The 26,079-nt window shown below is 41.1% G+C and overlaps 1 protein-coding gene across 1 annotated transcript in view; it reads right to left on the reverse strand.

The window, feature by feature from the left end:
• The window catches only part of TNNI3K (TNNI3 interacting kinase), a 100,214-nt gene that overhangs the window by 10,425 nt on the left and 63,710 nt on the right, over positions 1–26,079 (reverse strand). Inside the window, exons 20-23 of the mRNA XM_075710823.1 lie at positions 24,921–25,053; positions 19,152–19,261; positions 4,177–4,236; positions 2,381–2,550 (exon numbers count right to left, since the gene is read on the reverse strand). Coding sequence (XP_075566938.1) covers positions 2,381–2,550; positions 4,177–4,236; positions 19,152–19,261; positions 24,921–25,053 — 473 coding nt within the window. The remainder of the gene's footprint in view (positions 1–2,380; positions 2,551–4,176; positions 4,237–19,151; positions 19,262–24,920; positions 25,054–26,079) is intronic.

Below are 26,079 nucleotides of genomic sequence, written 5' to 3' on the forward strand. Positions count from 1 at the left end.
ATGTTTCGGGTCTGATTTATATTTTCATGTAAAAGATTTCAGTATCTGTCTGCAGGCGTTTGCCTTCTGCCTCTCCATACAAGCCCCCGAACAGGCAAAGGATTGATTCATTTTGCTCCTCTATTCCAAGCTCCCCATTTTAGCTGATTGTATTTCTGACTCTCCACATCCCAGTTAACAGGAACGTACCACGAGGGCAGGGCTTGCTCTGCTATTACTGTTTCTGACTGCTAAGTGGTGCTAAAGGGTAAAGTTTAGACTAAGTGCACCACTCTTCCGGCAGAGATTAAGAGCATCATTTCATTTTCACAGTACTCGCACCACCCATGGGATAGAGATGGGAGACTGCTAAATTTGTCCTGAAACCCATGTCTCCCAGGTGGTAGGGTAGACTGCCTCAGATATTAACTTAGTGGTACAATAACATAGAGAACCCACGTGTGACTTTGCCTTAAAAAAAATATTGGGAGGTTTTCTTATCCTTTTATGGTCATAAATTGAATGATATATAATTTTTAGGATGTAGTCCTGTAGGAGCAGCCCCAGCAGTGCTGACTCCCACAAGTCTCTGCGAGGCTGAGATCCTTTTCCTCTTCCTTAAGGAAAAGGGACTTGGCATTTGTATCTCCTGCCTCTGTACCTGCTGGGACAGTCTGGTTTCTGTCTGTCTGTCCCTGCTCTTCTTGGCATGGACACCTCCACAGACAGCAGCCTGGGATTTGTGATGAGCTCAGGTGATAGCACCAGTCTGGCAGTGCTCTCTCCTGGTACTGCAACACCATCTTCCAGTAGCACAGCCCACTTCATTCATTTAATCATATCACAATTTGAGATCAAGATGAAAAAAACGAAAACTAAAATCCAGTCCTGAGAAACACAACATCAAAAAATGGCACCTCTTCAATTACTTTGCTTTTCTACCATAGCTGCTCTCGGGGATCACTAGTCTTTCCCCATGTTTTATCTTCATCACAGGCTCTTATGATCAGGGAACTGGGTGTTCTTCCTGCCTGTAAAACTCCCTCTCATTAAATAAACTCCAGTAATACTAAGAATCTAACAGAGGTGAGGGCACGTTAGAAAACAGTTTTCAGAGACTTGGTCAGACACAAGCTATGCACTCCATAAAAGGCACATATACCTATAAATGTAACAGGAAACAAACTTTCTTGTACATAATAATCATAATGGCTTTTCAGTGTGACTTTTCTTCCCAAATTTGCTTATTTCTAGGATTTTCATCTGGGTTTTCCCAAGTGTGCCCTATTCCTCCTGATCAGAAGGACATGTCTGCCTTGTATTTTGGCAGAGATAACAAGCTATGCTTGTGATACGAGTCAGCAAATACACTTATCACATTTCTGCAGGGCTTAGATTTCTGCTGAGAGGTGAGCTCACGGGATAACTCTGGCCCCTTACGAGGACTAGCAAACCCTGCCCTCCTATTTTGGTGTGACACACTAACACAGCCTTCTCTATTTTTCAGACAATATGTAGAGGTTACACTGCCTCCAGTATAGCAAACTGTTCTGTCAACCACAAAAAAGCTCCTTCAGGAGTCAGCTCGCCTAAATGGCATTACTTCACGGAAGTAACTATATGAGCAGCTCTCCAAAATGTGAACAGTGCCCAGTTCATAGTGAACAGTGAACTGTGAAGGAGGCTTATAAGGCTCTGTGCTACAGTGCCACCCGATGCCTCCAGCCACATCATTTGGGACTGAAATGTTGCCCATGGTCTAACCTGAGTTTTCCATCTTGTCACTGATGCCACACAGTGGAATATTTTTTTCTTTTTTTTTTCCCCAAAGAAAAATGTGTCTTTTAGCTTTTCTTTGGTGAAATTTTTCAAATTGAAACCACATTGTTATATAAAACACTGGACTTCCCAGACCTGCTGGCAGGTAGTGAAGGTATATCCATCTAATGACCACTCGTCTCCATCCCCTTGGATGGGCAGTCATCGGTCTTTTGTTTCATGTGATAAAGCAGTGGTATTGTGTGTAGAGCCTGTACACGGCAGGACTTGATTTTCTACTGTTTTTATGTTACTCATAGTGAAAAATGCAAATGCTTAGCTGTTGTCTTGGCAGCAGGATGGCTTCCACAGCATTCAGATAACCCAAACACCCTGTGCTACAGCAGTTACAGGAGAAGATGAGGCTGCAGAAGTGCTTTCCCTGGCTGGCCCTGGCAGTGGATCAGCCCTGGGGTGTGCTTCTACCACTGACTTCCCATGCAGCCCCATCCCCTAGTTGAGCACAATCCCTGCTTCAGGGAATTCCTGTTTTAGGCATGTGAGCCACACAGTCTTGGGGAGGACTCTTTCTATCCCTTTCAGAGTAAGTGCTCTCCTTGGCCCTGCGATGACTGGTACGTACCTCTGTGACCAGACAGCATAAGCTCGCGCATTCAAGGCATATTCCAATTCAAACCGACTACGTAGCGCTGCAACGTGACTACGGCCAGGACCTCCTCGTGCAACGAGACAGTCCGAAGATGAGGAGGGAGACAGAGAACCACTGCTGTTGCTGGAGGCTGGAGACATTAACTGGATTTAAAAAAAAAAAAAAAAGGCACCGCTATTACATATTTACAAGTCTTTCCTCAGCTCTTTCTTGTAAGTTGTGTGTCCCACATTTCCTTTGTAGTTTGGTTGAAAAAAGCAGTGCCTCCTGACTTTAATCAACTGAGGAGAACTGGATGCTGCCTGCCAAATAAAGCGGTCAATTCATCGTCACCTGGGGTTTTCAAGCTGGGTTGGATGGCTTTCCAGAAGACATGTTTAATTCAGCCATGAGTTATTTGGCTTGAGAGCATCCGCTGTCCAATGGGGAGACATCACTGCCTCCCTGGCAGGAGCCACTGGCTGAGACTTTCCCATCTGTACTAGAAAGGTGGCAGTGCTGCCTGATCACAGCAGTCCTAAGTGTCCCAGGACAGGAATTCAGACTGACAGGGCAATGTAAATGCAGGGCTAGCACATCAATATATGTGTTTATACATACGGACCAACCATACCACACAGGTACCTGCAGCAGCAGGGACCTCGACTTGCTGGCACAAAAGGTCCCTGCCCTCCTGATTTCAGAGATAAAAGGAGCAGAAATTATTTGCTGAGAGAGGAGAAGAAAAAAGAGAGGAAACAGAGGGAGGTGGTGAGAGAAAACTCTCCATCCTTCATCAGCTGCAATACTTAACTTACTAGAGATCTTGTTCCTTAGAACTCCTCTCAAAGAAGGCTTTGCCCTGGACACAGTGGAACTTAGGTCGAACTCCCCATCTAAATAATGCTTTATTTTTTTCTTTTTGTATATAAGCTCTTGCCCCACATTTCTTCCTGCATGCACTGCTGCCTATGTATTATAGAAGTCAGGTCTCCCATGAGATGACACAGTTTATTGTGATATAGTGCTTCACTTTTTTTTTTTTTTTTTACACTTAAAAGCTTCCACCTACGTATAGAGCAACCAGCTGCAGTCAGAGCATGAAGCAATGTAATAGATTATGGCTGTCTTTTCTGACCCTGAAGCTCAAGAGCAGCGATCCATTTTAAAAGGAGGTTGGTTTTTTGTTTTTTTTAAACTCTTACATGCATACACACAAACAAACACACAGAGAAAATATAATTTCACAAATTGCAGCCCTGAATCATTTACTTTCTGTTTGACCACTTCTTACACCAGGCTGAAGGCTGATACATCCATCTGTGTCATAGCCACAGTCCAAAGCTGGAATTGCCTTTGAATTTATCCTTCTTATGTTTTCTCTTTTTGCCTTTCTCCCAGGGGTCTTGGCCAGTTTGTCTTTTCTTCTTTTTAAATCAAACCATCTTGAATGGGATGAATGGGAGTAAAAAATTCTGCCCAGGACTACTGTGAAGTGCATCCCCCCCAGCACTGGTCACACTCTCTCTTCAGTGTACCTCTCCAAGTAGCTCCTGACAGTCGCAGCAATAGCTGGTCCCTGCCTCTTCCTCCTGGCACCCATATAAACCACTATTGACAATGTGCCTTAAAAATACAGTGTGCTGGCTAGCAACAGGATGAAGCAGCTCAAGCAGCTTGCAGGCTCCAAAGCCACCACTTTCGTCGGCTGCTGCTGCTGCTCTCCCCACTTGTACTCCCAACCACGCAGCACACGCACAGACACTCTGCAGTGGAAATAAGGTCCTTACCTCAATATTGCACAGACATTCTTCTAATTTTGTGACTACTTCTGAAAACTCTGGTCTCCCCTGTGAACACAATAGAAAAAGCAGAGCTGTGTTAAAAATAGGAAGGGGACATATCTTCTGTGATTAAACTGACTCATAGATACGTGATAAATCACAGCTCCCCTCCAATTCCCTTTCTCTGAATTTCATGGCATCGCTTTCAGTCTGCTTGGGAACCTGATGGGAACCGCAAATTCAGTACTAAGCTATGAAACTAAAAGGAGTGTGTATAACAACTTTAACTGCGTTATTCTTCTCTTTTACTGTAACAATTAGATTTGAGATAATAATTACTAGATCATAAGATTACAAAAATACTAACAATAAATTCTTGGCTCTGCTTATATATTAGGTATTCTTCCTCTTTGCCTATAAACAAGACTTTGAACACAGCAACAGATGTGAAGAGCAGCGGACAAGCTCCTGACCTATACTGCACTTATGGTCACCCTCTTCCTTCCCTTGTTGGTGTACTTGCATCACTCCACTTGCACTGTCTCCACAGCTGCTCCCCACCGCCTGCCTGGCCCACTCCTGGACAAATGTCTCCATCTCCATCCACATGTGCTTTATGTGGCACAAGAGCTTGTGGAGTCCATCGTAGGGACAAGATCAGGCAACTGAGGGGAATGACAAATATACCTCCTTGTTATTGCCGATCAATACCCTGTTCCAGTTTACAGCACAGTCTTCCCAGGGAAGTTCAGGCTTAACTGAAGTTCAGGCATTGCATACAATGGAGTCTGACAGAGGAAGACTGGGAATATCTTGATTAAGTAACTGGTAAACAAGCTCCTCTTTCCCACCACCACATCTTCCTCAACAAAATTGCCTGCAAAAGGTAGGCATAATTTAAAAGCCTTAGGACAAAGCCCTGCAGCCCTCACATCTATGAGCAATAGCAGAGGGATAACATGCACAAATTAAGACTTTGGGTTTTAGCCCTTTGTGAGAAAGTACAGGAACTAAATGGGTGTTAAATGCTTTTCTTTCTCAAAAGGGCAGTGTCCTCGCTGATGTGTGCTCCTTGTGGTAGTGGCTTAAGGCAGTGAGCCAGTCCACATCCTCCTCCTGCCTCTGGCCACCAGCCCTCCCCCGGAGCAGCAGGATTGCTCCCCCTGCGTGTCCCTGCAGGTCAGCTGCAGCGTGCTGGCTGACAGAGGAGCTGTGATGGGCTGCTCTGCAGAGAGCTGGGGTGCAGACCTTGGCCAATATCTCCTGACTTCTCCGACCAGCCTTTCTACGAGGGTGACAAGCTGTGGCAGAGGGACAGGATTTCTCCAGTGACATTTGACAGTCCCCTGGGTGCTTCCTTCCTCAGCCAGTCTTTAAAGTCTTCTGCTCTTCTGACTACTTCAATCATTCTGCCAAATGATGCCAACTGCCACACTGACATACTCCACTTGAAAAAAACCTTTGGAAAAAAACTGTTCCTACAAGAATCTCAGGCTCCAATAAGCACTGCTATGGGTAACTTATGCCTAACTTAACTTATTTCTCACTCTTACTCCTCCGATTCCCCCATCCCACCGGGGCAGGGGGAGCGAGTGAGCAGCTGCGTGGTGCTTAGTTGCTGGCTGGTGTTAAACCACAGCATGAACACAAGAGTCCTTCACAGGGACAAGGAGTCCTCAGAGTTGGCTCTTTAGCTGGGTGAAGGCTGGTGGGAAGAAGGGAGATCCCATCCGATGACTGGACAGAAACTTGATTGTGAGGTGATTTCAGTGGTTCCTTTTATAAAGGATCTTGTTCTAAAGCAGTATATGACCACATAAGAGTATCCCTGAGCTCTAGTCTATGAAGTGTTCAAGAAATACTGCATTTATTGCATGTGATAAGCTCTATCACCTTCAATGGAACTTGATCAGAGCCCATTGGATTCACCCATTGGAGACAATGGAAGAACTGACTGTAGCATTAGAGTTGTACTTAATAAAACTAAAACAATGTTTATTTTCTTTACGGAACTAAGCCCCAGGTACTATGGCAAATACTTTGACTCTAATTAAAGGTTACAAATTAAAATAGCTAATGAAAAAAGCTGCTTAAGAGACACTGTCTAATTTTCTAGTCATCAGTTTGCCTTTGGAAACAACTACTGTCAAAAGTTTCTGGAAAACAGATGTTCAAGTACCTGATAAATAGCAACAGTGACATGACACATGGGAACTAATTTTCAGTTGGGATGAACCTTGAATGAAATTAAAGACAAATAAAAGGATACATTTTCAAATTTGGAGGCATTTCATAGACATCCAGAAAAACCCATACAGGTATTTTCTGCCTGATTTGTTTTTCTTTTTTATTTATTTATTTTTTAAACTGAGCAAGCCTCTTGGAGAATTATGACCTGTGAACACTCATTGAGCCCCAAAATTCACCATTTCCCGCTAACAAATAATTTCTCTTTTAAGTAAATGTCTTTGTTTATGCATCTACAGTGAGACGCTGTAAAATGGATATTGATATGATGATGCTTTTTAGCTTTTAGGTATTTTGCTCATTCTGCTTGTTATGGTGTTTCAGGAATAGCATTCAGTCCCTCCTCTTGAGTGGTATGCTCAGGAGACATCACTGTGTCAAGGATTATTATATATACTAGATAACTAAGTGAGACAGTTTGAAAGAATTTCTCGTTAATCTCTGCAGTGAATTTACAGCAGTACTGTAGATTTGTATTGACCATTTTAGTATAGGCTGTTGACTGCACAGCAAACCTTGCAAATGCTGACGAGAGGGTGATAACACTGCTTTATTTTTTGCTGCGCAGTGGCCCGGCCCTCATGAAACCATTCCAAGGCCCTCACAAGTAACTCAAAACCTTTGTTACTAAGAACGGTAGCAAAACACCTTTAATAAACCTCATTTTAATAAGTTTTGCCTGCATCCTGTGCAAACTTCAAGCTATCCACTGGATGACTGAGCTATCAATTGCCTTATAATTCTATCATGCAGCTCTAAAACATTAGCAAGATTAAGTGATGTTGGAGTGATACTGATGAGTAACAAAGTGCGTTAGGATTCTGAAAAGATGGTTTCTTTTTATTGGGGCTAAATGAGCTGTGGAAATGCTAACAAGGTACAGTGACTATATCCATTACATAGTGCTTGCTTAAGTCAACAATTTAATATGGCATCTTACTGATAAATTTAAACAGAATGTGAGTTACATGCTGATGATTATTAGCAGCTACTTTATAGTTATATGGAAAACAAACCAACCCCCCCATCCCACCATTACCTCATAAAGTACAAAGACAAGAGCATATTCAAGAATCTAGGAAACACTAATAACAATAAATGAACTACTGGTGAAATAAACTAGCTATGCCCTGCACCGCAAATACATTTTATCTGCAATTTTCTCACCTATATATTATGTACATAACCAGTAAGGAATACAGTAAGGGGGCAAAGCTCACTGCAGTCAATCAGTTGCCCAAAGTCAGATAAACCTCCCTCTTCCCCTGTCTTGGTAGAGCACATGAGCATGTGCTTCAGATCACTAAACCAGGTAAGAAAGCTCTCAAGTATCCAGGACAAGGACAGGTTTAGGCACGTGATAACCTGTCTTTCTAAGCTAGGCTAACTAGAAAAGGGACTCCAGGGCACAAATCCAGGACTCTCTTTCCAGCAGTAAATTCAAAGTCAGAGTATCTGGTTCAGTAATATGAAGCTGTAACACCAGAAAATTAGGTTCCAAAATCCACTCCCATTCATCAGAAATGAAACTTCCACACTGTTCAACGAAGACCTCAAATGCCAGAATAGCACCAGAAAACAAACCAACCAACCAACCAACCAACCAAAGTTTCCAAACCCAAAGCCTAACCCTGCAATGTGTTTCCTAAACAGTTAACCCACTTTGTGGAACATTTTCTAAGCAAACTGAATTTCCAGTCTCTAGTTTATATTTCTTGACTTTTCAGACAGTTTAGACCCATGTGCAAGAATACCTGTGCAATTGCTGCAGCGGCATATGCAAAGATGGCATTGTAGAGCACACAGGGTCCCTTGCCTGGCTGTCACACAGAAGCATATAAAGGACCTACCCATCTCCGTAGTTCTCTGTGTGAGAAAAGCTTCAGAGAGATGGCATTCATCTGGCTGCTTTCTATTTTCCATCACCAAGGAACACTGTCAAAGCCCAGAAGTTATGAACAAACCCATCATTCTTATGCTCTACAAATGCCAGAACTGTAACACTGTCAATAAGACAGCCCTGACTCATCTGAGCCAGCATAGGTGCCCACACACTCCAATATCTGCATCTGCATTTTCATGAACAAATACAGAGATCTGCATATAATCCATACAGTCAGGAGATACAGCTGGGATGTAGCATCAGAAAAGTGCTGGTTATCAACTCCACTTTGGAAGATTTGACCAATATAAGGACAGAGATATAAAGACTAGTTAGGGGAGGGTCACTGTTGTCCCTCTACCATGGATGGTCTCAAGCACTGTTAAATCCTGCTGTGGCCCTAAAGTCTACCAGTCTGAGGATGACAGTGTTTTTGCAATCTTGCTTTAGTTAGTTCACATTCCCTTTAGTGCAGAAATATCAACAGACTGCAAAAGCCAACATAAACCAATCTTTCTTTAACCACCATTTTATAATCTCAGAAGGGAACACTTGTGTATTTTATTTTCTTTAATGCTGTTGCTATTGAGTTAATTGGAATAATCAGACGGACTTCTCCAAACATTAAAAACCAGTCACAATTGCAGCATGTGAGAAAGGTGCCGTAGCTACTTCAATAACTGCTTGTTAAATCAGACTCCTATCCTGCAGACATTGCTCCAAAAGACAGTAATTACAGCAGATGCAACACACATTTTTGAAATTCACTGTATAGTTACTTTTGATCCTAAAGAAGAGTTTATTAATTGTAACACATATCTGAGGTTTGATTTTATCAGCATTAATCAGAGACCCACATGAAAATTCCCAGTGTATCAGCTGGGGAAAAAGTATTAATTGTGTTTACTATTTTAAGCCTCTGAAAATTAAATTCAGTATCATATAGGGGGAAAATTGAAATAATAGGAAGACCCATAAAGAGTTTAGACAGCCCATTTTAGGACTAGTAGTGATGTAGCTGATGAGAATGGGCCACTCTGGGCAAGCTGTGCATGTGAAATGCATACATCATTGGCTTGTACCCTGCCTGGCTTTAAGTGTTGTTGCTTTCTCACTTCCCTAAGCAATGAAAAATGCATCCCAAAACAACAACAATGATAATAGGAAGCAATGTAGTAATTTTGAAATATAATAGAACATATACCTTATCGCTCTCTACAACTACCTGAAAGGAGGTTGTAGTGAGGTGGGTGTTGGTCTCTTCTGCGAAGTAGCTAGCGATAGGACGAGAGGAAATGGGCTCAAGCTGCGCCAGGGGAGGTTTAGGCTGGAAATTAGGAAAAATTTCTTTACGGAAAGGGTGGTCAAGCATTGGAACAGGCTGCCCAGAGAGGTGGTGGAGTCACCATCCCTGGAAGTGTTCAAAAAACAGGTAGATGTGGCACTTTGGGACATGGTTTAGTCTATTCTACCCTTGATTGGTTTAGGTGGGCTTGGTAGTGTAGGTTAATGGTTGGACTGGATGATCTTAAAGGTCTTTTCCAACCTAGACGATTCTATGATTCTATGATTCTATGATTCTATGATTCTATATGGCTTTCAGTTTTTCAAACGAGTATGTCATGTCATGGCATAGCAAAAAAAAAAAAAATCTAATCATTAGATGCACAGGAGAATTACATGATGCTTCTGATAAATGATTGAGTGCCTGGATGAAGCAGGAGGCTTCATGGAGGAGGGCTGGGTCCCTACAATTCAATCCAGGCAAGATGGAGGTTATGGCAGGGAGCTGGGTGATGCAGCCGGGCAGACTGAAAGAACTGCACACTGACGGAGAGGTTGCAGCTCAGCATGAAGAGAGGGAGCCACCGGGGAACAGCATTAGCTCCTGCACTGCTCCCTCATGGACAGTGGCAAACAGCATTTTCACCATCTGAGGCTGGCAAAGGAGCGTGTGTGTGAACTTTGTCAGTGCTACCCCTTCTCACCTTCCCACACTGCAGGATCCTCTCCACTGGACTGTCCTTATGATTGCTTGGAGTCTTGCCATGTACTCCTGAAGTCTCATCCTGGGACCAGGCTACACCATTATCAATCACAGCTGTTGGTAGGTTTTGGGGGGAAATGCAAGGAGCTGGCGTAACCTCTGGAGCTGTTAATGCTTTGACACATGGTTCTCTGAGAGACCCTCCGCATGCTCGTGCACTTATGTCCCCCATTCCCCAGTCCACAGCTGGAATGGCCCTGCTGTGGAGAGGGGTCCTGTAATTGACCCCTCATCTGTCTGAGCAGACACTGAAACAGAGGGCACCAGACTGTGACTTCTGCAAAGCACAGCTGTCCCCAGGCCTTTGGGAAAGATTTACAGCTGACTATATTTGTTCTGTTTTAGTACCCAAAATATATTTGCCACTGGATATTTAGAGAACCGTCAACATAGTATGAGTAGTCCTTGAATAGAGCAATATTAATTAAAGGAACAGACACCTTCCTAGGATTTCAGAAACTAAAAAGCAACGAGTAATTTTTTTTTCCCCCAATAATCCAAAAAAACCAGGTTCTTTGCATTGTAACAAGTGAAAAACATGGTTTGCCAGCTCCAAAGATCATAAATATGATCTTGTTAGGATTAAAGCTACAATAGGAAACAGAGATCAAGAGCCAGAATATTTCTACAACTTGTAATCATGTTTCTGTTTCTCTTTTACAGCTGCTCCTGTAAAAACTAATGCCTTAAGGATCCCTTATGGGATGCTTACGACAAGTCAGAGGTGTTTCATATGTTCTGTGCCCCAGACAAAAGGAGAAATTCCAGGAAATGGGAAGACCCTGCAGGATGAAGAAAAAGGGCTGGACTCCTGGCAGTGGTGGTTTCCCTGCTTGGAGCTCAGTGCGACTGCCTGGTCAGTGCATTGGCCATCTGAGCCACTGGTGAATATTCAGCACTGGTTTTAATGTGACACCCCAGGCAGTGTACGTAGCTGTCACTGTCACATCTTTTAGCTTTTTGAGGTGGCTGCAGTGTTTTCTTTCCTCAAATCTCATGTAACACTTCACACTTGTCACCTACATTTCCCTCTCCTGCTGAAGTGCAGGAACACTTGTTCCTGTCTGTGCTGACCCTCATTTCTGTACAGCTGCCAAAAGCCATCCTTGAACATACTCTCATCTTACAGCTTAAAATTTTGCCTGCAGCCATACCGCTGCCTGCAGTCAAATCACCTAAGGCTGAGATCTCAATGTGAGCTCTCAGGCTCAGAAAGGTTAGGCATAGTCCGTGCTTGGACAAAGATTGCTGGAAAGCAAAACAAAACATGACAGCCCATCTTGGAGCCCAATGGTTCTTTTCTTAGCTTCTTTTAAGTCTTCCTATTGCTTGGGTTAATCATGGCTTTGCATTTGTTATTGCTGCCCATGCAGCCTTTGACCCCTGAGGCTTGCTCCCTCTCTCCCTGCAGACTGCAGGACCTGTTCTGAGTCTTCAAAAGGCACAGTATTTTATCTTTTATCTTCTACACTGTCTTCTGTGAATGAGCTCTGTCTTCTGTGGATGTGGCTTCTCTGTCTTTGGTTAGACCAGTTCTACTAAGCCATGCATTTGTAATCAAAACTATCATCTTTACAAGATAGTGAAGAAATTTTCTGGTGGAGCGATTCTTCAAAACAGCAGAGAAATTCTGGTCCACTGTTATGGCATCTACAATGCTAACAGCCTTGCCAGGAGGCAGAGATACATTAGTGATAAACTCAGCTCAGCATAAATGTGAAGCTTGGGAAAGTCTACATGGCCTGAATTACATGTGAACAAACTTGTCCTCACATGCAGTTACTCAGAAAGCATCATCATCTGAAGAAAGCCTGAGGGCTTATCATCAGGTGATTAACTGTAGGGACTAACAGGATCTCTGCATTGCTGCAGACTAGCCTGCAGAGCTGCCACTGCTCTGCATCTAACAGGTTGCTCTGCCAAATCTTACCCAGTGTTGCAAGATGTTATGTGTGTATTGTACTACCTGTGAGATGATATGGCAGAAGACTTTAATTGATATTATTATCCTCTCTCAATTTCCAGCCACTGTAGAGTGCAAGAAAACTACCAGAGTATTTTCAAATTTATATTTTCCTAACAGTATGCTTATGTATGTGATTTTGTCTTTTACACTTATTTGTTACAGGAGTTGTTGGTCTCTCTTGTCTTGGCCTTCCTTACCTGGAACTTGAACAAGGTAGAGCAAATGAACGCGCATCAGAAAAATCCAGATGCATCCCAGTGTGAAGAGAAGCCAAGAAATTATCTCACTGTGGGATCCTGTAACCACTGCTTAGATCAGGAGAATGAAATAGTAGTCTTGTTGGGTCTGACAAAGAATTGTGCCACTTTCTACAGGAACATAGGCCTCATGCAATGCAAAGGCAAATAGAAAGTCCACATGCCTACAGACATCACTTAGGAGCATTCAGAGGGACACTGATCACAAGACGAATGGCTCATTCTCATGCCTCAAGCGCAGGTTGATGGAGTTGCACTCTCAAGAGCTTTACAGAAATGTGCCTGTGAACAGTGAAGCAGAGGACCTGAAAGAGTATTTCTGTGGAGCTGTTACTAACTCAAGCAGTCTGGGCCAGTAGGAAGATTTACAGACTACAGCACTGCATGACCTTTCAAGGATTGATAAAGGTGGATTTTCTTTTAGAAGAGAACAGAGGGGACTGTAAAGTGAGAATCAGAATGAAATTCAAAATCCAGAAGGAAAAATAGAGTTTGATTTTCCATTGTCATGCATTTAATGAGGACATATCTGAGTAAATCAGTTGCCATAAGCAAAATTCAGGGACATGTTATATCTCCTGTATGCTGGTATATGTGGCTATAAAAAAACGAAGTACTGATGACCAGGTCCAAGCAGGAGATTGTCATGGTTTCCTAGCCTTGCAGTCAGTTTAAAAGTAAAACTTGTGGAGGATAGTAATGGACTAATATGAGGTAGGGACAGGAAAGTAGTGTATTTGGTTTGACTGAAAAGCAGAGGAATGGTACAAACCTCAAGGTTTTCCTACACTATCATTCAGAAAGCTGATGAATATTTTTAATCAGCAACAAAGTTATCTTTAAAATCCCACTCACTCAAATTACTCACACATGCACAGTACTCCAGAGTGACAGTATGCCACTGAGGACAGTGGCATCTGAATAACTTTAACACTAGAAGGATTATCTTTAGAATAATACAATATTATCACAGCATTCTGCAATACTCTCTGTGGGAGGGATCATGAAGGGGATCCTCTGCCTTCTTAAGAACAAAAGCAAGAAACATGCCCTTTTTTTGTAACTGGGATGATGGAGTAGATCAGAAACTTCTGCCAGAGAGATGCAAAATTTTTTTAAAGTGTTTTTAAAAGGAACTTAGATAATACACTGAACCACATTACTTTGAATCAGAAGACAGTTTAAAAATCAAGGTTTTATGTTTGGGAAATCCATTTCTGCTAGAGAAAAGTATCTGGTTTGCATCACTATCTCAGAAGCAAGACTTTCTTCCATTCCACATCCCTCTTCCTGTCATCCTCCTTAGTTCTTCTCTTGTGCTCCCCAGACAGAAGGCTTCTGTCTTCTCTGAGCAAATCCCCCCTGAAAGTTCCCTTCTCAAGAAAATCGTACCAATGTTAAACCATTCTTAAAAGTTTGTATCTTTCTACCACATAAAAAGAAGAGAGCTAGACAGGCTGTTCTTGCAGCCTTTTTACTGCATTGCATGTTTTTTTCTGAGTGCCACAGAAAACTGACTGTCGTCTGTTATCCTTCAGCACTCCCAGACTACCCATTCTGTTTTCACAGAGCAGCACAACAGCATCCAGCCCACGACCACCACTTCCTTGGGACCACCACCACCAGCTCTTTCATCTTGGCTCTCCAGTCTATGTGCAGGCCAGAGGAAGAGGACAGGGCGTCCCTCCCTCCCGGAGCTACATCAGCAGAGGCAGAGGGGAAACGTGCCTAGTGCTGTACCCTGCCTGAGTCACCAGTGGCCACTCATCTGCAACGAGAGCTGTGCTTCCAAAAGCACTTATGCTGCAGTACCTTGTCAAAAACATCCTTAACATTTACAATGAAATTTTTTTAAAAAGAACGTAAATGCCTTGTTCCATCCAGCCTCAAACTAGAGGTATTTTACAAATCTGGTGCTTGTAAGACCAAGTCCTTTCAATCAGATTATGCTCCCAAATATTTTTTTTTTTTATGATGAGACACAGCCCTTTCTGAAAATGTTGCTCTTGATGTCATTCCCCTTCTTTCCAAAGACCATACTAGGTTGGTCCAATCCATCACTCCAAGACTGTGGGCTGGTGCAAGTAGGAAAAACTTACAGAGAAAAAAACACAACCCAACCCCCAAATACAGATGCCAAAGGAGCTATATGGAAGATAGAACAGCACCTGCTCTGACATAGTTTATCTGTCCTCCATTCAGGCCATCTCATGGAATAAACTTTATTATTTGATTTAAATAACTACATCAAGCAAATATTTAGCCAAAGCTTTCTCATGAGCTTGAATCTTCATAGGTTTCCCTATGCAGTACCTTTGTCCAGGACTGTTGGAGAACACCTAATATTCTCACAGTCATAGTGAGAACCATTATGAGCTAGCAGAATCATGATGCATCCTTACACAGTCCTCTATACATTGGGCAGCAATGGGATTAAAATGCTGCATTCCTGTACCTGCCTCACCCCCAGTCCTGGCTCCTGGTGATGTTGGTGTCTCTGTATTGCAGGAAAGGCTTTAAAATTAAATCAGTTAATTTTATTGGGCATTATAAAATGTGGCCGTAACACAAGAATGTTGTCTCCATAGTGCTCTAAGGTGATAATGTCTTACCCTTCCTGGGTTAAGATGTTAGCTAAATAGTTGATGTTATGCTGCAACTAGGAAGGCTTTTTTGCACTACCTAGATAAGCATCCCAAACAGTTATTTAATTGGTATACTCCTCCTCCTCCTCCTTGTGCTAAATTCCATTTTGTTGTTTAGCAGACATTGGGAATGACACTTTTAGCAGAATATGTGAAATACTTGCAAAGGAGAAAGTTCAAAAGTGTTTAACAATTGAAGCATGGCAGTCTCCACCAAAACCAGAAGACAGCTTAAAACTTCACAGGCAAAAACGTTTCATTGCAAGCCACTGCCAGTATCTCTGGTGCAATGGAATCAAAGGAATGTGGTGTGCAAAAGATGTTACCAGTGTTCAGATCACAATATGGTGATCAATGTGGACTGCCAGTAAAAGGCAAAAATGTTTCTTTGCTACTAAGAAACAGTCTTACCTGCAAACACAGTAACCATGGTAAGTTCCAGAAAACTACAGGGAAAAAAACCATAAAGGTGGAGAAAGACAAGAACAAAAATCAGTAGCAGAATAACAGAAGAGTACTTAAAGACAAAGAGCTACCCTTATCAGCTGAGGTCAAGAGAAGATGAATGACAAAAAATGGTAGCTTTTATGTGCCTGAGCTAGCAAAGGGGATGGGTATTACAGCTGGCTCCTATGAGACAGGATCACAGGAAAAGCAACTGCAAAACATTGGCATCAAACCCAAAATGGTTGCTTGTGAAACTAGAAGACACAAGAGTTCAGAAACAATAATGGGAAAGGTAAATGGTTTCCATTCAGGATCTTCCTGGAAATCAAAACTCGATGAGATAAGATGAAGCCAAATGGAAAAGTAAAATGAAAATAAGGGGAGAGTACTTGTTGAATATAAAGTTTAATTTGCATCCATGGTTAGAATCCAGTGAGGTGGACTGTCCTGTTGTGAACAGCTGGAATAGAAAAATCAGTCACCAGTGCAAGGAATTGCTGAATGAAATCCTGAGAAAACTGACAGCGGCTTTGGAAATACAGCTGATGAAAGCAGAATGAAAAATAAAGCAGATATCTTGTGCAACCACCAATAAGCACATTAATACTCATGAAGAAAAAGAGATTTGCTCCAAAAGCATTGCTCTGCATGTTGTGACAAGCAGCCATCAGCTGGGAGCAAGACCACAGAAAGTGCAGTTGTTACAGCAAATAATGTTAGATGCTAGAAAATTGTCAGAAGTCTGCAGTGTCTCGGTAGTGGATGTTTATCATCCTTCCCATAATATTTCCGACATAAGGAGGACTAAGGGTCCGAAGGCAGAAGTCCTATTCTTCAGGTCTCACTAATGAGACAGGAGTGGTAAAGAACTCAGAAGAAAAAATTCTAGCATTGAACTGGGTAGAGAGCAAGGACTAGTTTTTGAAAATACAGCAACAATACTTCAGCCAAAGCCAGGCATGCAAAATCCAGAGAAAAAATGTAACTGGTAGAAATGTCAAGGATTTGGGAAGCACATGAAAACATTCACAGGGAGGCCTGCCTGTTCTGAATCTTTTAATTCACCTGCTGTGGCCCAGGTTTCTGCAAAGAATGGTGCAATTTCAACACAAATGATCACTGTTCCCTGTTAGTGTCGTCAAGTTTAAACTTGAGTATTCTGGTTAACTGGCAGTTAACTAGAAGTAAAAAGAAGAAACCGATATTGCAGACAACCTGAGCAGGACTGATAACACTGGAGAAGATAGAACAAAACTAGAGAAAAGAGGAAATACAATGCCACTTAATTAAAATGAGTTGAAGTTGAAAACATTATTTTTCAGACACACAAATAATCTCAAATACCAAAACAGAAAATACGCTACAAATTTTGGATAATGTGAAGAGCAAAACATGCCAAGACTATAAAAAAAGTGCCAAGTTACACCTAGTACAGCTAGTATCCAGTCCTACAGAAAATGGAAATACAGTACTGGGCAGTGATACCAGTCTTCAAATTAACAGCAATGTGCATACAGAAGACATGCAGGATTTGCAAGATTTTAAAACCAATCAGCCTTATCAAGACAGCCATGAACTGGAAGAATATGAAGAGGCTTTGTTACCAGAATTAGGAGATGGTAGTTTTGAGGCAGCAAGTGAGGTGCCTTTAATTCCTTGCAGAATAAATGAAGCTGGAAACTCCACTACAAAAGCTATATGTTGTACCCACCATCTGTGAAATACACTAGTGCATCACCTTTGGAGGCAAAAGAAAGTGAGGAAAAAACCCATCATGACAGTGCTATTTTTCTTTCTTCAAATCTACAGACAAACTGCCTCAGCTTTTCTGAAAGTTATTAGCATCATTGTGGTGGGAAATTTCAACAATTCCAAAAACATAAAATAGCTTTTGATTGAAGTATCAAAAAAAAAAAAAAAAAGGTAATTCAGCTCAAGTAATTTTACTCAATTAATTGAATAGTGGTTTTGGTAATGGGAATACTCAGACAGGAACCACATCTGGTTGTGTCAGAGCCAAACAGAACAACATAGAATATAATTGAGAGGAAGATAAACCAGGAAAAGTTCACTGACCGGAGCAGCCAGTGGAGTTTATGACCTGGAACATAGAGCATAAATTTAATTTAGTGTAAAAATTTACATTTACATCTCTCAAAACCATGTCTGCCCTCTGTAATGTACAAGTTGCATTACTTGAAACATTTTTGTTCTTGGCTTATTACTGTTTGCTTGGAAGTACAAAATCTTTTTTTATACCTGCATCTATTAAATTCTGTCTTAAATTCACATTGCTCAGTAAGTTTTCTGGTCTTCTTTCCCTCATAAAGCACAGGTGCCTGCTAAGTTCCTGGCAGGGACTGACTTTTGGCTCTCTCCAGGACAGGTGCCCTTCCATTCACAGCCTGGTAGACTGCTTTCAAGATCCCTGGGGTGGCAATCCCATAACCACTCACTGCATGCTCTCCAAACAGTTAGCTAGAGCTGCTGCTTGGAAACTAAATTTTAATGCAGAAGGAGTTCTGAGCAGATCCAAAATATTCTTAACTCTTTATTTCCTTAACTTCCAAACTTGTGGGTCTGAAAATGTATCACTAAAAGATCACCTTATAAGGACTAGTCTTGTGGACCAGGCAAGGTGTCCTCATTGGTCTTATCTACCCTGCATTTGACAGGAGAAGAATATATTGCTTTAAAAGCAAGAAACACAGCAATAAGTAAATATATTTAGTGGTTTGTCATGGAACGCAAATACAGAAGATCAGTATACAGAGTTTATCTTCTAGCAGCTTAAGAAAAAACCCACAAAACAGTGAGAAGTTTGGGTATTATGAACTGAGAGCAGCTGCCATGAAGACAGAGGCCCAAGACTGATCCCTGTTTCTCTCAGAAACAAGATTTCTCATAACTTCTGACTGTGTGTCCTATGCCCAACTGTTCTCAGAACAGGGACTGCAGCAATGTGCCAGAAATGCCAGGGAGAGGACTTCTGACTGTCTTCAGGTCATTCTGTCTTCTACACATCTCCTGTGCTTGTATCCTATTAGTGTATCAGGGAATAGCCTCAGGACATGGCATAAAAGCAGTCAGAAGTTTATACGCTGCCAGGGTAACTTGGCTCCTCTTTGCGATGGCATGGATTTTATTTTTCACATGGAAAAAGTCAAGAATTCCTAGAAACTACCCACAAAAGTCTGAGAGCAGCAAGTATTTTTCTACTCACTCAATAATAACTTGTCATAATCAAAGTTACATAGTTACTTAAAGTTTAATTGAATGGCTAAATGTCAATTTACTTTCCACCGCAATTCACCAACTCTTCTGTATTTCTTGACATACACCACTGTCTGTCTCAGGGCTTTCTGCAATGACACTTGCCTCGCAAAATGGGGCTTTTGGGGAAGCCATGTGAAGTCAGACAGGTGGTTGCCAAAGCAGAAATACCTGTTTTCCTGCTGCCTTTCTGGCTGCGCGAGGCGGGGGCACTCACCTCGGGACAGGCGTTCCAGCCCCTCATCAGCAGGGCGGAGATGGGCTTGGGGATGGAGTACCCGATGGGTGGGCGGATGTGGTGGTACGCCATGTCCGCCGCCGCTGCTGCTGCAAGCGAACAGCCGGACAGAAACCCATTAGCACCCAGCAATGGCACATGTTCCCAGGAAAACACAACCTCTTTCCTACTGAAGTACACCCCGGCAGATACAGAAACGCTGAACCATCAAACCTGTAGATAGAGGCTTGTAGCTTAAAAGAGGCCTTCCAATCCATACTGCTTGTAAATATAGTTAAGGCAGTCCATAATGCTGAACAGAAACACATTGTTGTTAAGACTGAGCAGGGGTGAAGACAACCTAACCTATCTTAAACCCTAAAAAAAAAAGAAAAAAAAAAAAAAAAGAAAAGGTCTTTGGGGGAAAAATGAGTTAACTTTCAACTCACTTTTTAAAAAATGTATTATCTTCATTATTAAGACAGGGTGACAAGTATGCTCCAGTGGCAGATAAATTGGTAACAGGCTCAGGTCTCTTAAAATAACCCATGGCTAGTTCTGTTACAGTCTAAGACAAAAATTAATTCTAAGTGTTTCTTTAGTAAAAATCTAGTGAGTGCCTTTTTATAAGTGCAAGCCACTACTGACTGCGATGAAATTGCCAAAATGTTTTCCTAATTAGGTTTACATGTTTAGTGAATCCAAATACATGGTTAATCCCTCTCATTCCTTTTGAGCAAATTTTTTTCAAGTCAAAACAAATGTATTTTGAACTCATATCAAAAGCTAAGTAAAATCCTTCATTTGCCTGACACTTTAAAATGATGTTATCAGAATATAGGGGATATGCAGGGAACTGTAAAATTGCAACCATGAGATTGTAACAAGAATGGTCTGATTTTTTTTAACCATATCCCATTCTCATCACAGTATTCATCATCAGAATAGATTAATTTCAGCCATTGTCTGTCCTCATTGCAGCTTTTGTCTGCATAATGATGTTTCAGAATGTTAATATCACATAAATCCTGTGACATTTTAACTATATGTAGACAGAAGGGGCAAACACTGTTTGTCTAATTTTGATTCTACTCTAACAAGGTTTTGAAGGCATGACTCAGGTACTACCAGATTCATCTTTTGCCTAGCAGGCACTATGAAAAGAGGGCAAATGCAAATCAGATTAAGATAGTAATGAAAAATGCTCCTTTTTTTTCTGCCAAAGGTAAGGTAAATGATATATTAGCTATTGACAAAATCTTGTCTTACCAAAGTTATAGGATTTATTCCACCAGTTTAATGGTGTCAGGATTATAAAAAGAAAGGGAGAAACACACTGTGTACCTCTGCATACTTCTAGAATACTTTACAAAGTTTGTTTGTGTCACTATTTTTTGGGCTCTTCTTTCACTGTCAGTAGGCTTTTTCTTCAGCTAAAAAAATCTATCTGTTAAAAAGTACCTCAGAACTGTTGAATTAAATGACAAGGATCTATTATTCTCAAAAGTGAGCAAAACAAAAAATAGTTGGGTTGTTCCCCAAAACTGTGAACTTAATGATGCTTTCCAGCTCTACAATGTGATATCCTTGAACATCTGAGTATTTTCTGATTTGACCGTTTGGTCAGATCCTGCCTTTCTTCTGGGTCAGAGCAACTATAAGTCATGAGAGAAATCAATGGCAACCTACCTACAAAATGTTATTTCAATTTGTTCTTTTTTATGGATCAGAGGAACAACTGTAGTAACTGCAAAATGTTAATCAACATCTCCTACATTGGATACCTGTATGTTTATAATCATAACATGCCATTTCCTTGTGCAAATGTCATCTTTGCATAATTTTTGCTATGTGCGATGCAATGGTTCAGTTTCTGAATCTAGTTTCCCACCTGTAATTTCCAGACATCTATATTCCTGTGTTTCCCCACAAAATGCTACCCAAAGCTTACATGCTGACAGTTTTACAGGTGTGAATTGAATGCCATCTGTGGATAACTGCCAAGGAAGAGGGTCTTCAGGTATCAGAGGGTGTCCTTTTGCCCCCCAGGCCTCCCAAAATGTCTTTTAAATGGAAGATTGTACACCAGGTAACTGCCAACATCTACTTCCACAGGAAGACTGTGCCTAGAGCACAGAAGGATGCCTTTGCAGTCATGCCTTGTGCAAGCACATGAGAGATATACATAATGCACAAATAGAGAACTGAGCCACAGTTCTCAGGAAAACAGGATGGGATCGACTTGGGAACCATTCATGAGTTTCTAACTTGATGACAGACCCAGTCATCTCAACTCCAGCTCAAGCAAGTGGGCAACAAACACATCAGTGCATCTGCTGAAGAACCTGCATCCCAGCCACACAATCCCCAAAGGAAAACAGTGACAACAAAGACAAAGCTCAAATGCATCATCCACCTGCACTGATCTGCAAAACCACTCTCTATTTGCTTCTGTAAGCACAATCCTGCTGAGGTGATACAGTGTTTGTGAAATACAGCTCTTGTACACTTCTGTGCACATATATTTGTGCTCCATGCTCACACAGTCTCAGCCTGCTTGTGAATCCCAGCTGTTTCCTAAACTGGCTACAAACCTGAACAGCACTTGTAGTGTAGCCTGTGCCTTAATAATATAATGATCTGATAATGACACAATTAATTATCAACTGGTTGCCTAATTGCTATATTTGAAGTATATGCAAGCTCTCAGACTATGAAACCCTCAGCAAAGTAGTAATCTCTATATTTAATAAATATTAAGGTTTGCATTCACCAGTTACTTCTCAGAACCATCATTCTTTATGTTTTTTTCACCTTATCTATTTTACAGGTGACTGTTGAGCACATTAATATATTTCCTTACTAACCAGAAGACATGCTGCAGGCTTTGGTCCCATAGGACTGCGTAATGTGGGCCTCAACAAGCATCAGGTTTGACTAAATGGTGAAGCAATTTAATTGGGGAATGTACCTGTTTTAATTTATCATACAGAACTTCTATTAAGTAGTGACTTGGATTCAATATCTATAAAAAATGTTTATTCATATTCATCAAATAGAAATCTGATGAATGGATATCTTATTCAGTATAGAGCATACCCTTATATAATTGGTTACTGTACCAGATTCAGTAGAGAACATGGAATTGCTTTTGATGGGGTGACTACTTTTATTTCAATGGTGTCATCTAGTTGTCATTATAATAAAATTTTATAATCATATATTCTTTTAAACAGCTAATTATTTCAATGAACTTCACCAGAATGGCTTCCTGAACCTTTAAGCCTGCACAAAGGTAACTATAAACCAGAAAAAAAGTCAGTGATGCATAATTAGAGTTAGTGTTCTGCAGATAACATACAAAATTTACATAAAGAAAATCCCTCACCTTGAAATACATACTTTGAGAAAAATATGGGATTTGTATTTAACCGAATAGGTGTTATCTGAACATATATCTTAAATATGGGACTTCTATATAGACTGTAAAATATACAATGCCCTCAAAGCTGCTTTTTGGAGAATATATATATAAATCAGATGTGCACATTCAGTATCTTTTTTTGTGTGTAAATGTATCTTTCACAAGCAGAACAGTTTGAGGTACCACAGAGACTAGGAACTAGTTGTAAACCATGACTGTTGCATCTGAAAAATCACCTGCTTTGTGACCTTGTACAAAGTCTCACTTCTCCTTATCCATGGAAGGGGGAAAATTACACTTAAGTAGGCCACTGAGAGGACCAAAATTAGGTGCTAGGTGGGCTCACTTTAAGGAGAAGAGACCTAGATCAAACCTGAGCATTTTGGGAAAACTGTATCCCCACGTTTGTGGGCACCAACATGGTCTTTGGAAAGTGTGTTTAATAATAGGATTAAAACAAACCGTTGGTGATCTGGAGATAAGGAAGGACTCATCACTACAGTGGAGCACAAGGAAAGAGCCCTTCCCTAGGCCCCCCCCCTAGAAAATGCTTCTCTTTAAAGCTGCAGAAACAAAAAGCCAACAAGCCCACGGAAGTCAGGATAAAGGGACCTTATCATTCACTTAATGCAATACATTTTAAAAAATGGGGGGAGAGGGAGAGAGAAACACTACTCCTATACCTTTTTTAAATGCCTTTTATTTAATTTATGATGCTCCTAGTGAGCTTTAACTCCTCTCAAGTCTTCTAGTCCTGTCTAGACCATAATTTGAACATAGTAAAATGATTAATTCAGAATTAACTGAGATAAATGTTAGAAATGGTAACATTATAGAAGGCTTTGATAATATGGATGATGGTGTACTAGAACTGCACCTAGGAATGTATGGTTTGATCTTCATTTAAATGGCCATGAAACAAGGACCAGTGGAAAACAAACACTAAGAGGATTCAGAACTGCAACTCAGGTTCACAGCTAAAGGTATTTTATTTCTAGAACCTGAAGTGGAATTGAGTCAGATGTTTGGCTTCTGCCTCACTTTAGCAGTTAGAAACAGAGATATGAAAACCAGCGAATACAGTGTAGAAGGTCATATACAAATCTTGCACACTAATTGCCAGTGATATTTTGTGACAGCTGCCTTTTGCATGCGATAGGCTGACCTTCTGAACATCACAAAGGCATCCAGAGGAGTTTAATGGAGAGTAGAAAAGTGAATATTTAATGATTCACCCAACAGAAGCAAAAAAACAAAGAAAGGAATCAGTAAATAAAACTTGCATGTATCAAAAATGACTTTGAAAAGGTAAGAGCAATGCCCTAATGAGAAAAATACATTAGATTTCATTTAGTATTTGAGTAATTTATAAAGCAGTTGACCTGATAAGGGACTAGCATATTGATAGGCACCTAAGAAACAGAATTAGACATACAGATATACACAGACACATAGATATATGAGCACCAGAGGACTATACATTGTTACCAATATTTATATTCTGCTTGAGCATAAACATTTGCATGAATTAAGAGAAATTCACCTTTTTCAAGATCAAAATGCTGCCTTAGGCCATGCTTTCTCCAAACATCAAAAAACCTATTTGAAATCCATCTGACAAACTTTGCACATCTCTTCCCCCAGCAACTGTTCTCTTTGTACCCTAAACCCAGTTAAAACACACCAAAAGATCCTCCGTGTTTCACAGCTGTTTCGGCTGCTGGAGTGAAATGTCTCAGTAAGGTTCCTCCAGGCTTTCTCCTGTGTGGAGAGAGCTGCACAACAGCATGGCCACAGATCCACCTCTGGCCAGCCACAGGACAGACTGTAGCGGGTGGTGTTGATGGCATGGGGGGTGTCCAAAACCTCTCTCACTACCCATGCTGGCTTTTACCACACCCTGTGGCACTCTCAACCTCCAACAATTCCTGGCAGACATCAAGGGGTCAAAATCTCAGGGAGTGTGAAGTGTCGTCCTGGAAATGTTGATTTGCTGTTGCTACCCCACCACTGTTGGCAGGTGCTTTCTTAAGCTACATGAGCATACGCTCAAGGAGGAGATGTATCAAGGAATGGCTTTACAATCCCAACACCAATGTGAGAGACAAAAGGCCTACAATTAGCGTGACTTGATCATAATCCTAGAACTGGATAAGGAATTTTAAGTTATGTAGATCTGTAGTGAGTAATATATGTGATTATAGCAGGATAGTTCTAAGCTTTTCACTTAATGCATAATCTTAGCACTTAATAACAAACTTCAGTAAAATATTACTTAATATCATACAGTGTAGCTACTTCTCTAGTTCTGAGAAATTTAAATATTAATTCAGTGAGCATCTTACCTGGTTTCAGGTGAGCAAATGGAATTTCACCTGTTAACAGCTCCCAGAGACACAAAGCATAGCTGAAAACATCGGCTTTTATGGTGTACCTTGTACACTGGGTGAACACCTCAGGGGCCATCCAGCGTAGGTTCTGCACATGAGGAAACATCAATAATACGTTAACAGTGCTTACTTCCTCATATATGCATCTTTTCCTGTATTTCTATGTTTGTTTTCCTTTCTTTTCTTATTTACTTGCCTCCTCTGCTCCATAAAATAACTGGTAAATTTGCTAGGAAAAAAATTCACCTGGCTTGCGAAATCTAGGCAGCATATTATTGCACATTATATGTAACAGCATTAGTATTGTAGCTGTCTCAACCCCATAAAGCCAGGCTGATCAGGCTTTAAACATGAAAGTAGTGCTAGAATAAAAGCAGAACACCCAGCCTCAAAGTCTGGAGATGACATCATAAGGTCCGAGCATGCTGTATAATACCCATTAACTACTACTCCAGCTGGCAGATGGAAAAACTGATGACAGCTGTATTGGGTTGGTGCCTTCTCTCTTGGGATCTCACTGCTTTGTGCAGAAGCCCAATTCTGCAGCTGCAACCAGCCTCTCACTGGAGTGATGAATTCAGGGTGTTTTTTCAGATTCCTTGAACCTCAGTAACTTAATCTACATTCTTTACAAGACAGCCCTTCTCACTGAGACGTCATCCAACCCCAGCAGGAGCCAAGTCTGCAGCAGCACTACGCGCTCCTCACACAGTGAGTGCATATTACAATTTGTTAAAAAGATGATTGCCAAACCCTGGTTTTAGCATCACCCATCCTATTCCACAATTAGTCGTTATGATGATGCAAAATTTCATGACCATGGAGTGACACACAGAATGCATCTGGACTAAAACTTATGAAGACAACAATACTGTCTTGTAAAGCTGACTTTCTGTGAGCAATAGGCTTGTAATGGAGAAAAGAACTCTGAAAGAAAATCAGTGTTGAACAACTAACTCCCTATTAGAAATAGGAACCACCTGCCAACAACGTGTGTATGTGAGTGGGGAAGGGTGGATTAAAAAAATGACACTTTACTAAGGATTTTGGGGGCAATAGAGCTCCAAAGACAACCTTATAAAACATTATTTTCTGTTGCAGATATTATATATTC

This window comes from Pelecanus crispus, chromosome 5 (assembly GCF_030463565.1).
Source record: "Pelecanus crispus isolate bPelCri1 chromosome 5, bPelCri1.pri, whole genome shotgun sequence".
Classification (NCBI taxonomy): domain Eukaryota; kingdom Metazoa; phylum Chordata; class Aves; order Pelecaniformes; family Pelecanidae; genus Pelecanus; species Pelecanus crispus.